At 54.3% G+C, this 20,376-nt stretch overlaps 1 protein-coding gene across 1 annotated transcript; it reads left to right on the top strand.

The window, feature by feature from the left end:
* Nucleotides 1-10,163: 10,163 nt before the first annotated feature.
* Nucleotides 10,164-15,758, top strand: Chmp6 (charged multivesicular body protein 6). The gene is made up of 8 exons (XM_021213204.2): nt 10,164-10,285; nt 11,748-11,857; nt 11,952-12,039; nt 12,337-12,423; nt 12,988-13,053; nt 13,232-13,312; nt 14,190-14,244; nt 14,834-15,758. The coding sequence occupies exons 1-8, from the start codon at nt 10,223-10,225 to the stop codon at nt 14,884-14,886; spliced, it is 603 nt and encodes a 200-aa protein (XP_021068863.1). The 5' UTR covers nt 10,164-10,222; the 3' UTR covers nt 14,887-15,758.
* Nucleotides 15,759-20,376: the final 4,618 nt, after the last annotated feature.

The raw sequence follows: 20,376 nt of genomic DNA on the forward strand, positions 1-20,376 counted from the left end.
TACAGGTTTGTGACAAGACTATTCAGTGGGTGAAGAAGACTCTCCAAGCTGGATGTGGTGGCCCATGTCCAGATGGTGGAGAATGAGGTCTGCCATTACCTGCAGGCCAGCATGGCCTATGAGACACTGTCTAAACAAAGATGTAAAAAAGTGAAAAGAACCCACACAGTATATCAATGCCTCTAATCCCAGGCTTTACGTAGCCAATGCAGGACGACTGTGGACACAAGATTAGCGTGGTCTGTATATCTGAAGGTCAGCCTGGGGCACCATAAAGACCTAATAAACCAAGATCTTTAAAAGTGATCAGTAAAGGACTTGATTAGACATCTCTCCAAAGATAACAGCAGGTGAGTAAGCAGCATGGAAGACATCACTGGATAATACAACCACATTTCTGGGAGATACCATCTCCTACCTACCAACATGGCTTTAATCTGAAGGTGGAAAGCAACATGTGTCCACCAGGACGTGAAGGGATCGTAGCATTGTGCACTGTGCAGGGGGCATGAGAAAGGGTGGGCGCTACTGAAGTGGCTTGTATCTCCAAGAAGATCAGCACAGAGTTAACGGTACAACCCTGCAATTTCAGGGTTAAATATAAGTCCCAGAGAAACAAAACCATGTGACCACATGGAAACCTTGGAGGATGTTTATAGGATGTTGCTCATAAGGCAGAAACTACCTAGATGACCATGTGTGAATGAATGAATCAAAACTTGGGGTAAGAGGAACAGTGTGGTTAGCCCCCCTCACTGCCTTTCCACCACATAAGGGCAAAGTGTTCAAGGCATTGTCTTAAGAGGCAGAGCCTAGCCAGGTGTGGTGGTGCATGCCTTTAATCCCAGCAGAGGCAGGCAGGCGGATTTCTGAGTTCGAGGCCAGCCTGGTCTACAAAGTGAGTTCCAGGACAGCCAGGGCTACACAGAGAAACCCTGACTCGAAAAACCAAGGGAAAAAAAAAAAAAAGAGGCAGAGCCTCGGCCGGCATCGAGCACTGGGCCTGCTGAAGCCTGGGCCTTGGACTTCCTGATATCCAGAATGGTCAGAAACATGTTTACTCTATCAGTCTCAGAGGGGCTGGATTGGGCTTGGTTGTGAGTCTTTGCTTTGGCTTTAGTTTTGGTATTTGAGACAGGGTAGCCCAGTCTAACCTCAAACTCTTAATCCTCCTGCCTTACCTTTTTGAGTTCTGGGTTTACAGGTGTGACACTATCACACATTGTCCCTGTGAGATGCAGTTAGCCTGAGCTGGACTACAGACCCTGTGTTATCAGCCAAGGTTTTCTCCTAAACAGCATCTGGTTTACCAAAGGCTGTGTCACCCCTCATAGCTACCAAAGCCCTCGTCAGGTTCGACCTCCTCTGTCCACCCCTAACCCTGTCCCCTCTCCTACTGGTCCATGCTAGCCTGTCCCCTGCCCCACTCCACACTGGCCTGCACTGTCATATCTGATGGTCAGGCTTCTAGGCTCAGGTGTCACCCCCTTCCCTAACCAGTCTCCCCAGAATCCCCCCCCCCACCTTACCACTCATCATCTTGCCCGTGCCCCCCACCCCCTCCCCAAGCCAGAGCAGGTACCAAATGAACTAGTGAGTGAACTACCAGTGGATAAATGCACGAGTGGGGAGGGAATGAATGAGCTAATAAACAAGCCAGCCATCTGCTGAGCAAGAGAGCGAGGGGTGAATAAGCTGCTTCACCACATCCAGGCACATCTGTGACGGGAGCCTCAGCAGGGAAGTTACACAGCCGTTCATCAGCTGCCTGTCCTACAGCGTCACTGTGTGGTTGTAGTAGGGATTGCCACTACCCACATTAACATGACGTAACATCCCAGAAGAAATCAATCCTTCAAAGATGTGGAAGGGAGGGAGAGAGACAGGGAGACAAAGAGGTGCTTTCCTCTGCCTCACCCCACCCCCAGCTCCCTCAGAGCAGCCTTCCTCCCCTCAGAATTTCCTCTAGAAGGTCTAGCAACATGCAAGGTATCCCTCGTCGCTGGCGAGCGGGTGTCTGCCACCCTGACTGGCCAGTACCAACCCCCGAGCTCAGGCCCTATCTCTGGGATTTGCTGTCTTCTTACGGACTCCGCAGTGTTCCTTCTTGGGCTTGTCTCATATTTTCTGCTCCCTGTGTCTGAGCTCCGAGGGCCCCAGGACCACTGGATTCATTGCACAGCCCTCCCACACCTCCCCCTATAACTAACTCACCTATAGCCTGCCTACATTCTGCCGGGAGCTCACCACATAGTATGTGTGTAACTCACAGCCGCGGCTCCCACCTTACACACGTGAGAGTCACACAGCCAGATGACATGCTGTCGGGGAAGCACTTGTTTGAGACAAGGGCCCAATCTCTCCCAGCTTCACCAGCATAGCTATAAGCTTCTGACCTTTGGACCCTGAAGTTGGCTTGGGTAGACCTCCCATGCATGCCAAGTCAGTCATTCCTGAATTGGGTAGATTGTTGGCCTCAGCGGGGCCACCCAGAGCCCTGCTCTGGTAGTGCCAACAAGGCCTGTGAAGGTGAGCTGCCCTTCATCAGCCGGCACAGTCACAAGAGTGACATGATGGAGGAAAGTGACTCCTGAGTCTGCCAGTTCTTGCTCCCTGCTGGAGGTTGGGATCACCTCGGTGCCAGCAACACACAGGGATCACACTTACACTCTGGCTATCCCAGCACCACCTCCCTGATCACTCACTTCCTCGTGTCCCCCGTTGCAGACTGCCTGTGAGTGGCTCAGCACTGTGTCAGCCCTGCTGCTACCTGGTGCTGCAAAGCTGGAAGCCACGGAAGAGATCCAAGTTAGATTCCCTATAAGAAACTTTCTGGAGATGGGACAGGAAGAGTCCTTGTCACTGTCTTAGTCTGGCCTCCTTCCACTCAGCAGGAGGCTGGCTCAAGTGGAGACAGTGCACAGGCCTTCTCACACCCCACCTGTGTCCTGCCTGTGGGCAGCTGCTCCTCACCCCTCAGTGCACATTGATTGACAGCTGCGCCCCTCCCCTGACTTCTTGATACCTGGGTCTGCAGGCCTGCATCTGTGGCCTCTGTGTGTTCTCAGGGCTGCTGCGGAAGATGCTGTGCCGAGACCCAGAGATGGGACTCCCGAGCCGCCATTCCTCCAACCCTTCGGTGATTTTGAGGCATGTGGCTCTCAGCACTAAATATCCTTTAGGTGAAATATCCAAGCCAGTAAGGATGCCTCGGTTGGCTCGGTCTAGTTCCAGAAACAGCCTCACACAGAACCCAGCACTGGTTACCCAATGCACCAAGGGCTCTGTGCAGTGTGGACTGAGTTGTTTACCCCATAACTCACACTGACGGGCCAGAGAGATGGTTTACACCTGGCTCCTCTAACAGGTGTACCCAGTGGTGGCTCATAACCATCTTTAACTCCAGTTCCAAAAACCAATGCCCTATTCTGGTTTTGTGGACACCAGGCACGTGTGTGTGTGTGTGTGTGTGTGTGTGTGTGTGTGTGTGTGTGTGTGTGTGTGTGTGCAAGCAGCACCTCACCCACAACAAAAAGCCTCATATTGATGTTTTGGCCTCAGAATGTGTCCTTTGAAAGATGGCCGTTGTAGGTACAATTGGGTTGAGGCAAGCCTTAATCCAAAGTGATGATTCTTTATAAAGAGGATTTGGACACAGACAGTGGGAGATGTGGTGTAAAGGTGGAAGCAGAGATCCGGTGATGCTCTGCCAGCCACAGCCGAGGGAGGATCACAGGATATCGCCTTCAGAAGCCAGGGGAAGCGTGGTGCGGCCTCCCACAGAGCTTGTAGAGAAATTTGCCCTCTTTATTCCTCTGACTCAACAATTTTGGTGTTTCTGACCCCAGGGCTCTGTGACAGGACACATGCTTCCAATCCTACCTGGTTAGACCCTGGTCACTGCCCAGAATAGAGTCTTTCTGGAATGTAAACTCAAGCAACCAAGGAACAGCTCAGAGCTGCACCAGGGTAGAGCTGGTAGGATGCTGGTGTCTGCCAGCACCAGGAAGATTGCATTTTTAGAATGGCATACAAGGGATTTTAAATTCTCAGTTCAAGGCAGAGTGAGAAAACCAGGAAACACGTGGGGCTGCTAGAAGAGAAAACCAAGTTTCCTGTGGCAGGGCTGCTGTGCCTGCAGATCACAAGCAAGCTGTACCCTGCAGGGTGCAGGATTACAGGGCAAACTGAATTCTCAGCCTCTGCAGGTCATCTGTGCGGGAGCTGGTGCAGAAAACCAACCGGAAAGCATCAGGGCAAAGAGAATGCGGGGCTCAGCCCCACCCCCTCACTCCTGAAACCCTGAACCCCTCTGTGCAACTCCAGTGCTTGCAGGCCATACCTGTGCAGGCATCACCCTCAGACCTGACAGTAATGAGGACCAGCTGAGTGAGTCCTGTCACAAACATCAGACGCGCACTCGAGGTTTTGCTTTCTGGCTGGATGATATCAGGGAGATGGGCTCAGAGGCCACAGAAGCATAGCCCTGGCTCTCTGAATTTGTGCAGCTGGCACATACCCCGAGCCTGGACTCCAGTATCGGCTTGCCTGTATGTGAAAAGTCCAGGCAGTTTGCTTGTCTAGGACTGTGCTGCAGTCATTCTACTGAGATGCGTTAGCTCCTTAGCATGACATAAAGGAAAAAATAAACAGGTTGGAGGGGGAGTTCTCTGGAAGAGAGGTGTACTAAAGTCAAGCCCCAGGAGGAAGCTGCTCCGTACCTTGCTTGTCTCCCCAGGAAGCAGCTATATTTGTGCCTTTTGCATCTTTAAAACAAAACCCATCGGGACCCACATAAAGCAGGACAGGCTGGCGTGGGCTCACTGTTTCAGGAGGTTGCACTTGTCCGCCAGAGCAGTTCTGGCCACAGCAGCAGGAGTGGGAGGCATTAGCCGTTCACAGTGGGGTGGACCAGAGGGATATCAGAACCATTAACCCCCAAAGGTCGGTCACTGGTGACCTGCTTTTTGCCACCAAGAAAGGAATAAGTGTTCAAACACTTGAGCCTCCTGGGGCCATGCATATGACATCATGGCAGCTCACCTTTCCCAAAGGATTCCAGAAGCTTGTCCATGAGGAACCTGGTAGACCAGAGACAAAGATGGGAGATGTTGTCATCTGGGGTAGGCAGGGTGGGTTCAGTTACCAGGAAAGATGTTAAGCTTTGAGCAGCAGGCAGGACAAATGGGACTGGGAGGGCCTCTACTCATTGTAAATGATTAAGTGCAGGGGGGGGGGGCGCGTGCACACACACACACACACACACACACACTTAAAAAAAAAAGACCTCAGTGAAAAGCCAGTTCTCACCCAGTTCAGTCCAGAGCCAGACAGCAATGACCTACTCAAGTGTTAGGTGTGTGTTCCCTCTGCCTTCTTGAGGGCCCCACAAGCACCATTACAGTTACCCATGGGTGTGTAACACCCCAAAGCAGGTATAAGCCAGACACAGTTCACTCACTCACCTCACAGTTGTGGGGCTGTGTGGTACCAGTCAGGAAGCTCACCTCTGCACTGCTGACCTCAGCCATGGTGGCACACCTGGTGGGGGCTGGCACACACCACCATGAGTTCCAGCTCAGCTGCTTGTCTTGTGGCTGAGATAAGGTAACTGCCAGAGACAATCTAAAGAAGGATTTCCTGCAGTGAAGCTGAGCATCCTCACGGCAGCAGGAGCTGAAGAAGGGGTACCCGCTCACAAAATAGTGGCTAGCAAGCCAAGATGGAGGACTAGGCCAGATGTAACCTTCAAAGGCAGTCACCAGCACCCTTTCTCCAACCTAGCTCCACTTTCCAAAGTTCCCACCCCCTCCTCAAATTGCACAGCTAGGGAGTATGGTGGGGGACACTTCACATGCAAACCGTAACTAGTCCTGATTGGCTTCTTTTCCAGGCTATGTGGCCCCTCTTGGCTTGATGACTGGGTTTCAAGAAGAAGCATACAGAGGTCCCAGAAAGGAACTATTCTGTGTCTATAACCTGGACACTTGGTGGTCCTATTAATTCACTTACTCCCTCCTGAGTCAGCTTTGTCCCTGGAAAAACTTCTCTGGTGAGTGCAAGGCTGAGCTCTGTCAGCAGAGGGCGCTGGAACTGCAGGAAGCCCTGGAGGCAGAGGTGGGCTTCCTCTGTGCCTCTCTTTCTGCCTGAGGGAGAGGGGGGAGTCAGAATTTCACTCCCTAGCCCCAGACCTCCTTTTGGGGCCCAGCACCCTCTTTTCTCTAGCCCTGCAGTTCCCAGTGGACTCTCTTTACAGACCCTCGGCCTTTCTTGCAGAGTGTTGTTTCTGAGTCTCGTGGCTGGCCAGCACCTGTCCCCCGGGTAGTCCTGCAGCTATCCTTCAGCCACACGGGGGGGGGGGGGCACAGCGTTCTCCCAGGCCCTCAGCAGCTTCCCACGGTCTCTTTCTTGGCACTTGCTGCTCATGTGTCCCTTGAGTTCATGCACACGCGCGCGCGCGCTCTTTGGTGGCTGCAGGTCTCTAGCCCTAGTGTCACAGTTTTCTGGACAGGTGACCAGTACAGCTTCCGGTTCTTTCTGGGACGGTGCAGGAGTATCAGCACAGAAGCAGGTCTACGAGGCTGCAGTCGACATCCGACCTTGGCGGTGGGCTGGATTCTGCTACTGGGCTTCTTGCTGTGGGGGGGCTGATGGCGTTGCCTAAGGAAGCTGCTTCCACTGGCTGGTGGTGATGGTAAAGGGCCACTTAACATGGGGTCCAAATAGCTGCAGCAGGGTGACCATAGCAGAGGACCCATCAGTGTACTGGGGCATTCACAGCAGTCACCAGGTCCTCGGCTGTAAGGACAGTGCTCCTTGGCCTCTCTGAGAGGTCACTCCTGTCTCACAGCTATAGGACCAACACCACTGCGGTCAGAGCCTTTGCTGACTGCTGACTCAACTTGTACCTGGCCACAGAATTCCTTCCCGTAGGTTAGGATCCTGGTTTGGGGTGTAACACAGTGGTAGAGCACTTGCCTAACACAGAGACCCTGGGTCCTGTCCCTAACACCAGAGAGAAAAAAATTAGGACTTTGATGGAAAGACAGGAACCCTGAACTCTGGAGAGGACTGGACTTACGACATTGGACCTCCCAAATCACATGACCCCCCTCCTCCAACCTGAGGGACTTGGCAGTGGCCAAGGGAACTGGAGACCCACATTTAGGGATCTTTTTATTTTTTTTATTTATTTATTTTTTTTTTAAGATTTATTTATTTATTATATGTAAGTACACTGTAACTGTCTTCAGACATTCCAGAAGAGGGCGTCAGATCTCGTTACAGATGGTTGTGAGCCACCATGTGGTTGCTGGGATTCAAACTCTTGACCTTCGGAAGAGCAGTCGGGTGCTCTTACCCACTGAGCCATCTCACCAGCCCCAGGGATCTTTTTATGATCCTGCATGTGGCAAGTTCTTAGGAGTCTCCGTCCTCGAGGACCTCCATGGCCACCTTTTGTTGACATGAGGCCTATAGTTAAATCCTAGGGGTCAAGCACATGTGACAGGGCAGGAAATGGCTCTGAATGGGTATTGGGACAGTTCCTCTAAAGGACTAAAGCGAGATGGCTCTCATGGCACCGGCACGCAGACGCTCAGCAATCAGAAGCCTGCAGGAAGAGGGTCATGAGTTTAAGGCCTGTCTGAAATAAAAAGGAGCAAACATGAAAGATTTCGTGCTCTAAGAAGACACAGGTTTCTGTCCTCGCCCCTCTTCCTATTCCGGTCCTCTACCAGTGTGTGCTGGGTTACCATTGCTGTGATGAAACACCATGACCAAAAGCAAGCTGGGGAGGAAAGGGTTTATTTTATTTGGTTCACACTTCCACATGGTCTGTCATCAAAGGAAATCAGGACAGGAACTTAGACAGGAGGCAGGAGCTGATGCAGAGGCCATGGAGGGGTGCTGCTTACTGGCTTGCTCCTCATGGCTTGCACAGCCTTCTCGCATATAGAACTCAGGACCACCAGCCCAGGGATGGCTCCACCCACAATGGGCTGGGCCCTCCCAAGTCAGTCACTAAATAAGAAAAATACCTTACAGCTTTTATGGAGGCATTTTCTCAACTGAGATTTGAGATTCCCTCCTTTCGGGTGACTCTGGCTTATATCAAGTTGACATAAAACTAGCTATAACAGACAGACAGACAGTCACACACACACACACAGAGAGAGAGAGACAGAGAGAGAGACAGAGACAGAGAGAGACAGACAGAGAGAGATAGAGAGAGAGAGACAGAGAGAGGATCCTTTTAAAATATAGAAAACTTACTGGGCATGGTGGCTCACATCTTTAATCCCAGCACTTGGGAGGCAAAGGGAAGCAGATCTCTGTGAGTTCAAGGCCAGCTTGAGTGAGTTCTAGGATAGCCAGGGCTACAGAGCAAGCCACTGTCTCAAAATTAAGTAAGTAAAATTTAAAACCATATTTATTCTTAGCTTGTAGGTTGTATAAAAAGGGGAGGGGAGATCAAACCGGTTTGACTCACAGGCCATAGTTGCCAAATCATGGCTTACAGATGGAAAGAATTCAGATATTTCCAGCTCTGTATTGGCAGAGAACTACAAAGAATGTGTGGAAGTGCATCCAGAGTGTTAAGGTAGAAACAGAACCCTCCCTGGCTAAATGGTTGCAGCCAGCAAGGCACTGGCTTCTGTGGGCTGTTGCTTGACAGACTGGGCCTCAGTTAGTGACTCTGGGATGTCAGGGCATCCTAGCACGGAGTAGACAAGAGTTGAAAGAGAAAGTGGGTGTTACGTGCAGTAAAGCCAATATCTGTGATTTCAAGGCCATCTTAGTCTGCATAGCAAATCCCAGACCAGCCAGGGCTACACCGGACCTGCACAAGACCTCTATCCCACACCCCAGAACATGCCCTTGATTAGGGCTTGAGAACCACACAGATGGGAAGCTCCAGTCTTCTAGTAAGTTCCACCAGCACTGCCCTTTATAGTCATGTTGACCACAGGGACAGGGTACCATTACTGAGATTTCATGGGGCCAGTTGGCCCACAGAGCATTGGAGACTAAGCTAGGACAGCTAACCACTAAAGCCAGTGGCTGAGCCCGTTTAGGGCAGCTGAATGTACAGAGAGCCCTGGGATACAGGATTCCTGGCTAGTTAGAGGGTCCCTTGGAATCAAATCAAATCAAAACCAAACCAAACCAAACCAAAACAACCCACCAACCCTCCAGAAACTGCTAAGTGACAGAAGGAGCTAGAACCCTAGTTCTGGTAGCCAGAGCCTGTCTCAGGTCCTCACGTGGACTTTACTCACAGCTTCTCCTGCTGTTCTTAAAACCAAGTCAAGACTGTGAGCCTCTTATGCCTGAGGCATCACAAGAGCCACTGCTGGGACACCAGAAAGCCCCCTCCATGCCTTCTGCTCTTGTTTACTGAAGGAGTTGTGGATGGGGGAAGGAGAAATGCAGGCAGCTCAGGAATCAGAAGAAGCCGCCCGCCTGACTGACTTTACTCGATTCATAACGTGTTGAGCCTGAGGCCAAGACTGAGCCCATAGTTTAGAAAGGTGTAAATGAATAAGAATGCTTAGTAATTGGCCCGGCTGCTTGTACTGTCTTCTGAAGGGATGATTATTACCGCGGGGAAGCAGGAGGACTCCCCTCCTAGCAAAGGCAATGAATTTAGGGCAGTGGCGCCCCTTATGGGGCTGTTAGGGTGTAGAGCCTCACTCATGAGTGTCTTGTCCCCCGCCCCCTGACTCACCAAGGGCCTACAGAGGGCAGGTGGGATCAGAGAATCCCTTGGGTTAGTGTGTCAGTCCCAGCAACCGGGCTGACTCATCGGTAGCCTAGGGACTGTCCACAGTGAGGAGACTAGGGGACGAAGGTGACAGCGCCAAATGGCAGGTGAACGCTGGTGCACACTTCTCAGCAAGCACTTGAAGGTCCAAAACACTGGGTGTGTGTATGTTCTGTGCCAGCGCGGAGGGGGACGTCGGCTGGGCGGTTTTGAAAGCCTGGTTTAGGCTCACTCCTGTGAGCTTCCCTGAATTAATCACAGTCCCATCTGATTAGCTGAAAAGCCGAGGGAGGGCGTTCGCATCGCCTAGTTAAGTCCAGCCATGCGCTGCGCTAGGGACGAAGCTGCTTCGCGTTCTGCGGCGCGTGGCTCTGCACGGCCGCCGTAGGTCGGGCGGAGTACGGTGGCCCCGGGGCGACGGCGGCGACGGGCTCAGCCGGCCGGCGCGGGGCCGCCATGGGCAACCTGTTCGGCCGCAAGAAGCAGAGCCGGGTCACCGAACAGGACAGGGCCATCCTGGTGAGGGGCCTACGGCGGGCGGGGGCCGGGCCCTGTGGGGGAAACCGAGGCGGGAAGCGGAGCGGGCCGCGCTTCCGGTGCCATGGCGCGCCCAGCTGCGGACTCCTGGACCGGCCGCGGCTCGGCCCGGAAAGACCGGGATTGTGTCTCGGGGCTGAGCGCCGATCCGTGAGAGAAGGCGCCAGGAAGGAAGCCTGTGGCCTTGGCCTAGGCACCCCAAGCCATAAGTTATTCAAAGTTCCTAGAAAAAGCCCCCAGATAAAGATCCCGTGGGCGTGGCTGTCACTAAAAGTCTCAGCGTGATTCTTAGTGGGAAACGGTGCTCGTCCCCCATCTCTGCAGCCTCTGTGTGAGCTGGAAGCCCCCGAAACCGCCCTCCATCTCTAAGTAGAACTGTCACAGAGGTGGGTCCTGCCCACTGTCAAGCACACATCTGAACAGTCCCAGAGCGCCGGGCACTAGGAAGGAAAGAGCTTAGCTCCAGCTGCTGCTGCTGCTGCCACCGCCTGACCTGCTCAGATTGCTTGGTCTCCAGAGGCACAGCCTGGCCATCCTGCAGCTCCATTTGGTGCCCCTGTCTCCCCAGGCAAGATGCCTGATGCTTTGTAAACAACTGGCAGAGATCACCACCCGAGCAGAGCATGGGTAGTCTAGCCCACCGTCTCCAAACCTAAAGGGTGGAAATAGTGGGCACTCTCTGTCATGCAATTGATGCCCACCGTGGGGCAGACCCCGTAGAGGACACTGGGTGAAAGTGGGGGACCCGGTACCACACCCACGCTCTCTCTCTCTCTCTCTCTCTCTCTCTCTCTCTCTCTCTCTCTCTCTCTCTCNCTCTCTCTCTCTCTCACACACACACACACACACACACACACACCTCGCTAGCAGAGCTCCTAGGAAACCTAGAGTCTATAGTGAATGATTTCTCACTAACTAAACCTTAAAGGTGCCCATGGCCTTCACTTCAAATGGTCTGCCTCAGGATGTCATTCTGTGTGTGCCATGTGCATCATAGCTCCGCCCGAAGGGTCGGCACTTGGACACAGAACAGAAATGGGCTGAGCATGAAGACTGAGTGCACTGGGCTGGTGGCTGTGCATCCACTTTGGGGCACACAGTTGGGGAGGGGGAGGCAGAAGATGGCATGCAACTTCAGACCCTTTGTTCCATTTGAGCCTTCCAGGGCCTGGTGGCCATGCCAGTGACCCACAGAGCTCAGGCTGGTCACAACCTCATCCTCCTGTGACTGAGTAGGATGAAAACCTCCTCCTTGGCACAGTGGGCCTTGGCGTGGGGCATGCCAGTTGTTTCTGAATGTTGCTCCATATCCTTTGGGTACCAGAGGCCACTGCTAGACAGGGTTGCCTGGCCCTTCCTGACCACGCTGGGACTCACCAGCCTGGTGAAAGCCTGGCAGAAGGACCCACTGACTCACCAGCCTGCACTCTTGCTCTCTCCCCAGCAACTGAAGCAGCAGAGAGACAAGCTGAGGCAGTACCAGAAGAGGGTCACACAGCAGCTGGAGAGGGAGCGGGCTCTGGCCAGGCAGCTGCTGCGGGATGGCAGGAAAGAGTAAGGGGCACTGCCTTCCCTGGGCTAGCATGGTGGGAGGGGAGGTGCTTCCCTGGGGCTGAGCCAGGGCCAACACCGTGGCTTTCCCCTGCAGACGGGCCAAGCTGCTGCTCAAGAAGAAGAGGTACCGGGAGCAACTGCTCGATAGGACAGAAAACCAGATCAGCAGCCTGGAAGCCATGGTAGGCAGTGGCCAGGAGCCTGTGCTTGGGGGATGGGCCTCCCCCGGTGGGAGGTGGGGAACAGGTCAGGCTGGTGACTCCCATAGCTGGGGTAAGAGCTTCCTGGTTTGTCCCTGCTGGCTAGAGCCACTGAAAGGCAGTCAGCGCCCTTGGGATGTCCTTCAGCACATTCTCAGTAAATCTTAGCCGCCACAGCAGAGACCAGGAAGGGCAGGGCTCTCCGTCCAATGACAGAAGCCCGTCCCTCGGCTCATCCGGAGCCAGGCAGGTCCTCTGACCCCTGGCTGCTGCTTTCAGGTTCAGAGCATCGAGTTCACGCAGATCGAGATGAAGGTGATGGAGGGGCTACAGGTGGGGAACGAGTGTCTGAATAAGATGCACCAGGTAGGTCCTCGTGGGGCCTGGCGGGCGGGCGGCTGGGCCCAGGAGATGGGGTCGAGTTTGTGACAGATCAGGGCCTGAGTCTAGCTGGATCAGGGGATGTTCCAGTACCCGGCAGGGACCAGTGGGACCGGAGGGAGGTGTGGCACAGTGTGACCTTTGAGCAGGGTTCACTGGTGCCGAGTGCCAGGGAGTGCCTGCCTGCCCTCAGAGCTCTGGAAGTGGCACTGGGTGGTGAGTGGGCTGGCCTTTAGCTGCCTTCTGGGTATCTGAGTAGGGTCTGGGGTGCACTGCATCAGGCCAGCATCAGTATTGTATTGTATTGACTATAGACAAAGGAAGTCTAGACACCACCCAGGAAGGATTTTCAGTTTTGACCTGTTTTACTCTCAATTGTCGGGTTGTTCTGGGTCTGGGAAGTCTGGGCAGTGAAAGACTGGTCTGACTCAACGCCAAGGGCAGACCCACTTCCCTGGCTTTGCTGAAGGAGAGACAGGATGAAGGCGTGGCCTGGCTGTGGGCTGTCCTCCCCCTTGCTGAGCAGCTCTGAACCTTCATCATCCCTAGGTGATGTCCATAGAGGAGGTGGAGAGGATCCTGGACGAGACCCAGGAGGCAGTGGAGTACCAGCGGGTATGTGTTGCTGGGCACAGGCTCACCCATTGCCAGGTTGGCATTTGTGTGGTGAGCCACTGCTTCCTGGGGGAACCCAGAGGCCCAGTTGGAAATACCCCTCACAGTCCATTAATGTTCCCGGGGGCACCCAGAACCCCACCAGACATGCCCCTCGATACCTCTCTTCCTTCCACAGCAAATTGACGAGCTGCTGGCAGGAAGCTTCACCCAGGAGGACGAGGATGCCATCCTGGAAGAGCTGAATGCAATCACTCAGGTACAGTCCCAGGGCTGTCTTGTCCCCTGGGGGATGGGACCCTATGGGCCTCTGCTTGTTGGCATGTCCCACTGTTGTGTCTGAGCCCAGAGTCCTGGTTTCCTGATTCCCTTCCTACGGTGATCCCATTTGTACGGAAGCCAAGCAGCTTCCACAGTCTGCCGCAGCTGAGGGATCTGTGCAGGAGCCCTCTGGAGGCTGACCCGGCAGTTTGCTGCCGGCACTCGTGACCCACGTGTGGACCGAGAGGAAATGCTGAGCCTGTCCTGCCCAGTCAGCCTGGGCTTTCTTCCTCCGGTGACTCAGTGGAGTCTGTTCACCTCGGGGTCCAGCTGTGTCTGCTCTGTAGCTACCATAGGGGCGTGGCCACCTGCTGTCCGCAGCCCGGGAAGACTGTCTAGGAAGTTGCTCACTGGGGCCTGTGGCTGCCCACCTGTTAGAGCCAGGAGCCCTATGAGGTGCTGGGAGGACAGGCCACCTGCAGGCACTCACCTGCCGCTCTCCACTGCAGCCCTCTAGGATTGCTCCCCTCAGTGCTCCACAGCAGAAGCTTCCTCGCCCGGGACTCAGCATAGCCTGGGCGCCTGCTTCCCCCCTGGTCCTCTGCAGGCCCTGTCTTGTGAACTGACATTCGTGAGAATAGCTCCAGGTCACCGGGGACTCTGAGGACTCTTGGGGTAGCTCAGCCTCTGGAGTGGCCTGTCACCTCTGTCATCTGTAAGGACACTGTAGCTGGGGGAGTGCAGGCTAGTCATCTGAGCAGGGGTCTGGCGGCTGCTTTGTCCCTCTGAGAGCAGCCAGTGAGCAGATGCAGCTCTTGAGAGCCAGGGCGGCCTGTGACAGCACCCAGCTCACGCTTCACCTGTGCTTCTTGCAGGAACAAATGGAGTTACCAGAGGTTCCGTCAGAGCCCCTCCCTGACAGAATCCCAGGTATCAGTATCGTTGCATTCTGTGTGTGGCTGTGTTGGTCTAAGGAGCATACCCAAGTCTCAATACGCTGCTCATCACACCATGCTCACACCATGCCCACGCCATCTCCCACAGCACAGTGGGAAAGTGTGTTTGTACCTGTGCCCGGCTCAGCAGAGAGCAAGTGACCATCCTCTGGTTGGACCTGGCTTTCCAAGGGTCCTCTCATGGGCCAGACCAGCTCACAGAGTCACGATAGCACATCAGCCATGGGAGAAGGCTTGTCCGCCATTTAGGCTCTGAAGGGTTTAGATCCCCTGGAACTCACAGCCTTGGAGAACTCTGCCCCTATACTATCATGGTCACGGCTCAGAAGCCTCCACACACCCTAGTCAGTGCATTAAGTGGACACTCAAACTCAGGGTAGCGCCACAGTTCCTCTGTTCCTTGGTGGCTTCTGGGAGCTCCAGGCTGTGTCCCTGGCCTGTAGGTCCATCTCTCTTCCTGCTTATATATAACTCACATTCCCTGCTATGCATGCCCTGCCCCAGCCCCTGGCCTCATCCTCTGAAAGCTCTGTGCTCACCATGAACCATTGTTTTTTCCGCAGAAGCCCCTGCCAAGGCCAGATCCAGGCAGGCAGAGCTGGTGGCGGCTTCATAACCTGGCCTTTCCAGGGACTCACAGGGATTCTCTGAGGACTGGCCCACAGAGCCTTTGGCTGCGAGTCAACCCTGAGGGCTCCCAGGAGGCCTGGAGGGCTGGACTGGCCAGTTCAGGTGCTGATGACTGGAGCAGCAGCTTATATGGGAGCTGACATCAGGGCGCTTCGAAGTTTAGTCTGGATGCACCTTTGTCTCTTTCTCCTTCTGGACTAAGTGGATCCTCGACCAGCCAGGCCCAGCTTCAGGCAGCTGCGGACCCCATGCCGGCCGCAGCCCACTACTCCTGGTGCTGTTCTCATGCTGCCCCAGCCCGTGTGACCTGTGCTCAGACCTCGGGGTCCCTGTGTTCCCTTCTCTTGTCTCTGCTGCTCACGTGAGCTGGCGGGGGCCTCAGTTGAGCAGTTCTCACCTTGCCTGGCATCCCGAATCCCTCAGTTAACCTGCAGGCTGGTGGCAGGAACCCTAGGATACTGGTGTTCTCCAAATCTCTTGGAGCATCTTTGGCACCTCAGACTTGAGCCTCTTCTGTTGGGGGAGGTGGGCCAGGGGCCATCCTGCAGAATGAACAAATCTAGGAGCCTGGCTTGGGGTCTGTTCACAGAAGAAAGACACGTTGAAGATGATAACAAGACCCTGTTTTAATGGGCATGCACCCCGTGGAGTCCTGGACACACTAAGCCACCAACGCCCAGGAGTCACGAAACTCAAAAGTGACCTCCAGAGCCCTACGCCGGACAATCTCTGGTATAATACCTAAGGGTATTACGTACCCCTAGGGCCTACCAGGAAAGGAGGGCACTTTTTCCTTAACCCAAAACAGGTCAACCTCAGTATTAAAGTTGACCCCTGCATGGTCTTTGGCCTCTTGGACTTGAGTTTAGTGTCTTGGTTCCCTGTGTAGGAGCAGTTACTCAGGTGGATTGGAGTGTGGCCTGTGATCCAACACAAAGATCGATAACCACCATGCTAGGCAAAGCCAGGGGCTGGGTGCCACATGCTTGGCAGGGGAGGGAAGCTTTGGGTGCCCACCTCAGGTTGGGGAAAGTCTGGGACCTCCAGAGTTCCAGCTGTCTTTAAAGGTAGAAGAGGGCCTGGCTCTGGCCACTCCAAATGTGCACGCTGCATATTCAACGCACATGGGCTGATAGTCGGGGCTGCCAGATCCCAGGCCTAAAGCCATTTCGAACTTGAGACTGACTGGTTCAGGGTTGTAGTGCACACAGGAAACATCCTATCTGGTAGACTGCAGGCAAATCCCCTTCATGGAGCAGCCTCCATACACAGCCAGCCTTAGCACTGCTAGGTTGAATTCAGACAGCCTCAGGAGCCAGCCATCCAGACCCACAAAATAAATAAGTGTGGATGTGGCTTCTGCAGCGCCCATGTCTGCCAGGAGGGGCGCGACCCACTCTGCTGCTGGGGTGCTTGTCCGTCCTGAAGATAGTGTTACCAGTGAAGCCTGCTCCAAGCCCTGCAGTAGTCCAGGCCCTGGGAGCACCCACACCGTGGAGCCCCCTTGCTGCCAGGTGTGACAGTGTTGCAGGCAGAGCTTCACAGGCCCAGGAAGCCCAGATTCCATTCAGCTCTGCCCTGAGCCAGGTGGAGACTGGCAGTTCACCGCAGAGCTGTCCTCACCCTGAGACAGCCAAGGGTAATTAATTACTCCTTTGGGGGGCTAGGTCTTGCTATGTAGCCTATGCTGCCCTATACTGTCTGCTGAACGCTAGGATGACAGATGTTCCACTGTCCCTGGCTTGGGGGTGGTAGCCCTTTGGTTCTACCCATGACCGTGATCTCTGGCCGCCTTCAGGCATCCTGTTTCACCATCCTCCTGTCAGCCAGTGTGGTTGGTACAGGACCTACGACAATTACAAGCTAAGTGCAAAGCCCGTGGCAGAGCTGGGTGGCCTGCCGGAGACAGCCTCTGGAGGTGAGCAGTGGTGTAAATGGGGCCACATGGTCAGGTTGGGACATGTAGGTCCAGCACTAGCATGTTGGTCCCTGAGAAGACACCTCAGGCTGTGGCCTAGAGGTTCACACAGGGCAGGAAAGGCCAGATCTTAAGATGATCTTGTGGGAGCTGCTGGGATAAAGGCACCCGCAATGGGAAGAGGGTTCACAGAGGAGTGGTGTGAGTGTGCACACGCATGTACATGTGTGTGTGCGCACGTGCATGTGTGTGGGGTGTGTGTGCGTGCATGCGTGTGGGGGTGTGCGTGTGTGTACGTGTGTGTGCGCATGCGTGCGTGTGGGGTGTGTGTGCGTGCATGCGTGTGTGTATGTGTGTGTGTGCGTGCATGTGTGTGTGTGCGCGCGTGTGTGGGGTGTGTGTGCGTGCATGCGTGTGTGTGTGTGCACGTGCGTGTGTGGGGGTGTGTGTGCATGCATGTGTGTGTGTGTGTGTGCGCGCGCGTGTGCGTGCGTGTGTGTATGTCTGTGCATGGCACACGTGCGCATGTGCTTGGTTCCCGGATGGCTCTTGTGCAGAGCACTGGCTCAGTGAAGGTAGATTTGGATCCAAACTCAGAGCACCGGCTGCTAAGGTCTTGGCTCCTCCTCGCCTGGGCTCTCGCATATGAGATCTTCACAGCAGGATCTTCAGAGTCCTTAGAGTAAATCCTGTACCCTGGTCACCAAAATGCAAGTTCCATGCACCCAGGTCCAGTATGGCGACTCAGACTTGTAATCCCAACCCCAGGGAGGTGGAGACAGGAGAGACACAATTTCCAGGCCAGCTTGGGCTGTGTTATGAGAGCACTCATGGGTTTGAAGCCTAGCTCTTGTAGACCCTGGGTTTGAAGCCAAGAGGGAAACTGTTGCAGGAAGTGCTGACTTCTGGGACCACTGAGGGCTATTGACTTATTCTCATTACGTTCGTGTGTGGTGCCTAGAACATATATGGAGGCCGAGGAGTGTTCAGGATTGGTTCTCTCGACCATGTGGGTCCTGGAATTGAATTCAGGTCCTCAGCGACTGCTATGAGCTCAACTTCAACCTCAAAGCCTGTCTTTTTTTTTTTTTTTTTTTTTTTAAGACAGGGTCTCTCTGTGTAGCCCTGGCTGTCCTGGAACTTACTCTAGTCCAGGCTAGCCTCCAACTCAGAAATCCGCCTGCCTCTGCCTCCCGAGTGCTGGGATGAAAGGCGTGGCCACCACTGCCCGACTCAAAGCCTCTCTTAATTTGTACTGCTGTGACAGGTGACTAAGCCTGGATAGTTTATAATGAACATTTTCCTTGATGTTTTTTTCTCATGGTTCTGGAGTTTGGACATCACAAGTGCCAGCCTCCGACTACGACCTTCTAGCCACTACACCACCTGACTGGACACCTACCCCTCGTGATGGTGGGACCCCCTGTGGCCTAGTCACCTTTGCCCTATGTCCCCCTTCACACCCCTCTCCCCAGCTTTCAGCTTTTCATTCTTTCTGCCCAGCCTTCCTGGACCTTTCTGAGCTCTCTCTCTCTCTCTCTCTCTCTCTCTCTCTCTCTCTCTCTCTCTCTCTCTCTCTCTCTCTCTCTCTCTCTCTCTCTCTCTCTCTCTCTCTCTCTCTCTGTGTGTGTGTGTTGGGGGAGTGTTAGAGATGAGCTCTCAGGAGTCACTCCAGCTCTCTAGCCAGTTGCTGTCCCCACTGCAGAGAGAAGCTTCTCTGGTCAGGGTTGGGGGATCAGTTTTGAGGGCTACACCCCAGGGGTCAGCTGGTCATCACTTTGCTGATGTTTGCCTTGGCTGCTGATGGCTGCAATGTGTTCTTTCTCATCCCCTAGAGTCACCTCTGGGAGGAGGGGCATGTTCCTCCTGCCAGGGAGACCCGGGCAGTGGGGGTGTTACATGACAGTGCTGCAGGCTCGTGGGGAAGCTGCTCTTGGGCCCCTTTCCTCCCAGGAGTGGACCTGCAGACCAGGGTCAGGGTCAGGGACACCTGGGTTCCCCGGGTCAGGGACACCTGGATCCCCAGGGTCAAGGACACCTGACCTGGATGCCCGGGGTCAGGGACACTGCCACTCTGCCATATTCCTCACCAGCATTTCCCAGCGGTGGCAAGCCCAGCAGCCTGGAGGAGAAAGGGATGCTACCCCAGCTCATGCCTGTCCTCTAGACATCCCTGCGCCATCCATGGTACCCAGTCTCCATGGAGGATGTGACCCTCCTGCCATGTCTCAGTGAGGGTTTCCATTGCTGCAAAGACACACCATGACCAAGACACCTCCTATAAGGGACAGCATTAAATTGGGACTGGCTTACACTTTCAGAGGTTCAGTCCATTATCATCATGGCTGGAAGCACGGCAGCATCCAGGCAGACGTGGTGCTGGAGGAGCTGAGAGTTCTCCATCTTGATCAGAAAGCAGCCAGAAGACTGGCTTTCGGGCAGAGCTCAAAGCCCACCCCACAGTGACACACTTCCTCCAACAAGGCCACACCTCCCAATAGTGCCACTCCCTGGGCCAAGCATCTTCAAACCACCACATGCCAGGTACCTGACAGCCACCCACTGTTCTGTCACCCCAGATTTCTCAGGGATGTTTCTTCCTCACAGTGAGCAGGGGCTCCCTGGGCTCCTGGTAGTAGAGTTCACTGAAGACATTCAAGGTCTGAGAGTAGCAGACCAGGCCGTCCACCGGATGCTCCTGGGTACTCTCTGCTGGGGGCGGCACCCACCTTAGCTCTTTGTCCTGTCCTCAAGCCACTGTGAGGCTGTGGTGTCTCTGGGTGAGTTCAGACACCTTCTGAGCCTCAAAAGAAACCCAAGCCCCTTAGGTGTCACTCAGTTCCCTGACCTGGCCCCTCCGAACCCAAAGCAACCGCTAACCTGCTGCTGTAATCTCCCTTCTAGTTTGGATGTAAACCATCCCCCACAGGACCAAGGAGATGGCTTGGGGTTTAAAGACCCATGCTGACATGGTCACTCGGATGACCTGAGTTTGATCCCCTGAAACTCACTCTTACAAGTTGTCCCTTAACCACACGTGTACCATGGCACAGGTAAAGTGTGCACGTATGCATATAAATATAAATACGTAAATATAAAGTGTTCTCTGCAGGCTTGGGTGCTTGGGCACTTGGGCCTCAGCTGTAGCCCTGTCCCGCACGCCTGTGGGGCCTCAAGGGATGAACCTGCTCCCTGCGACTGTGGGCCTGATGGGCTTTAGTTCACCACCATGATGGACTGCACTTTCACAGACCACAAGCCCTCCCTCCTCATGCTACGGCCTGGCTTTGGTCACAGCAGTAAGAAAAATAGCCAACGCAGCCCCTGTCTGTGCTTTTCCGTGACCGACTCCTTGCCGTGTGTTCTGAGTTATCTGCTATAGGAAGCAGCCCTTCCAATGGCCAGGTGACGTTCCTTATGTAGACATTCCTCATGTTGGGTTGTTCGTCAGTGCGACGGGGTTAGTTTCCACATTTGGGTTATCATGAATAAGTTTGGGGTGAGTGTCTGCCATTGTTTTTCCTGGTAAATGGTAAACCTGTGTGTATTTCTTTTTTT

This window comes from Mus pahari, chromosome 14 (genome assembly GCF_900095145.1).
Source record: "Mus pahari chromosome 14, PAHARI_EIJ_v1.1, whole genome shotgun sequence".
Lineage (NCBI taxonomy): Eukaryota > Metazoa > Chordata > Mammalia > Rodentia > Muridae > Mus > Mus pahari.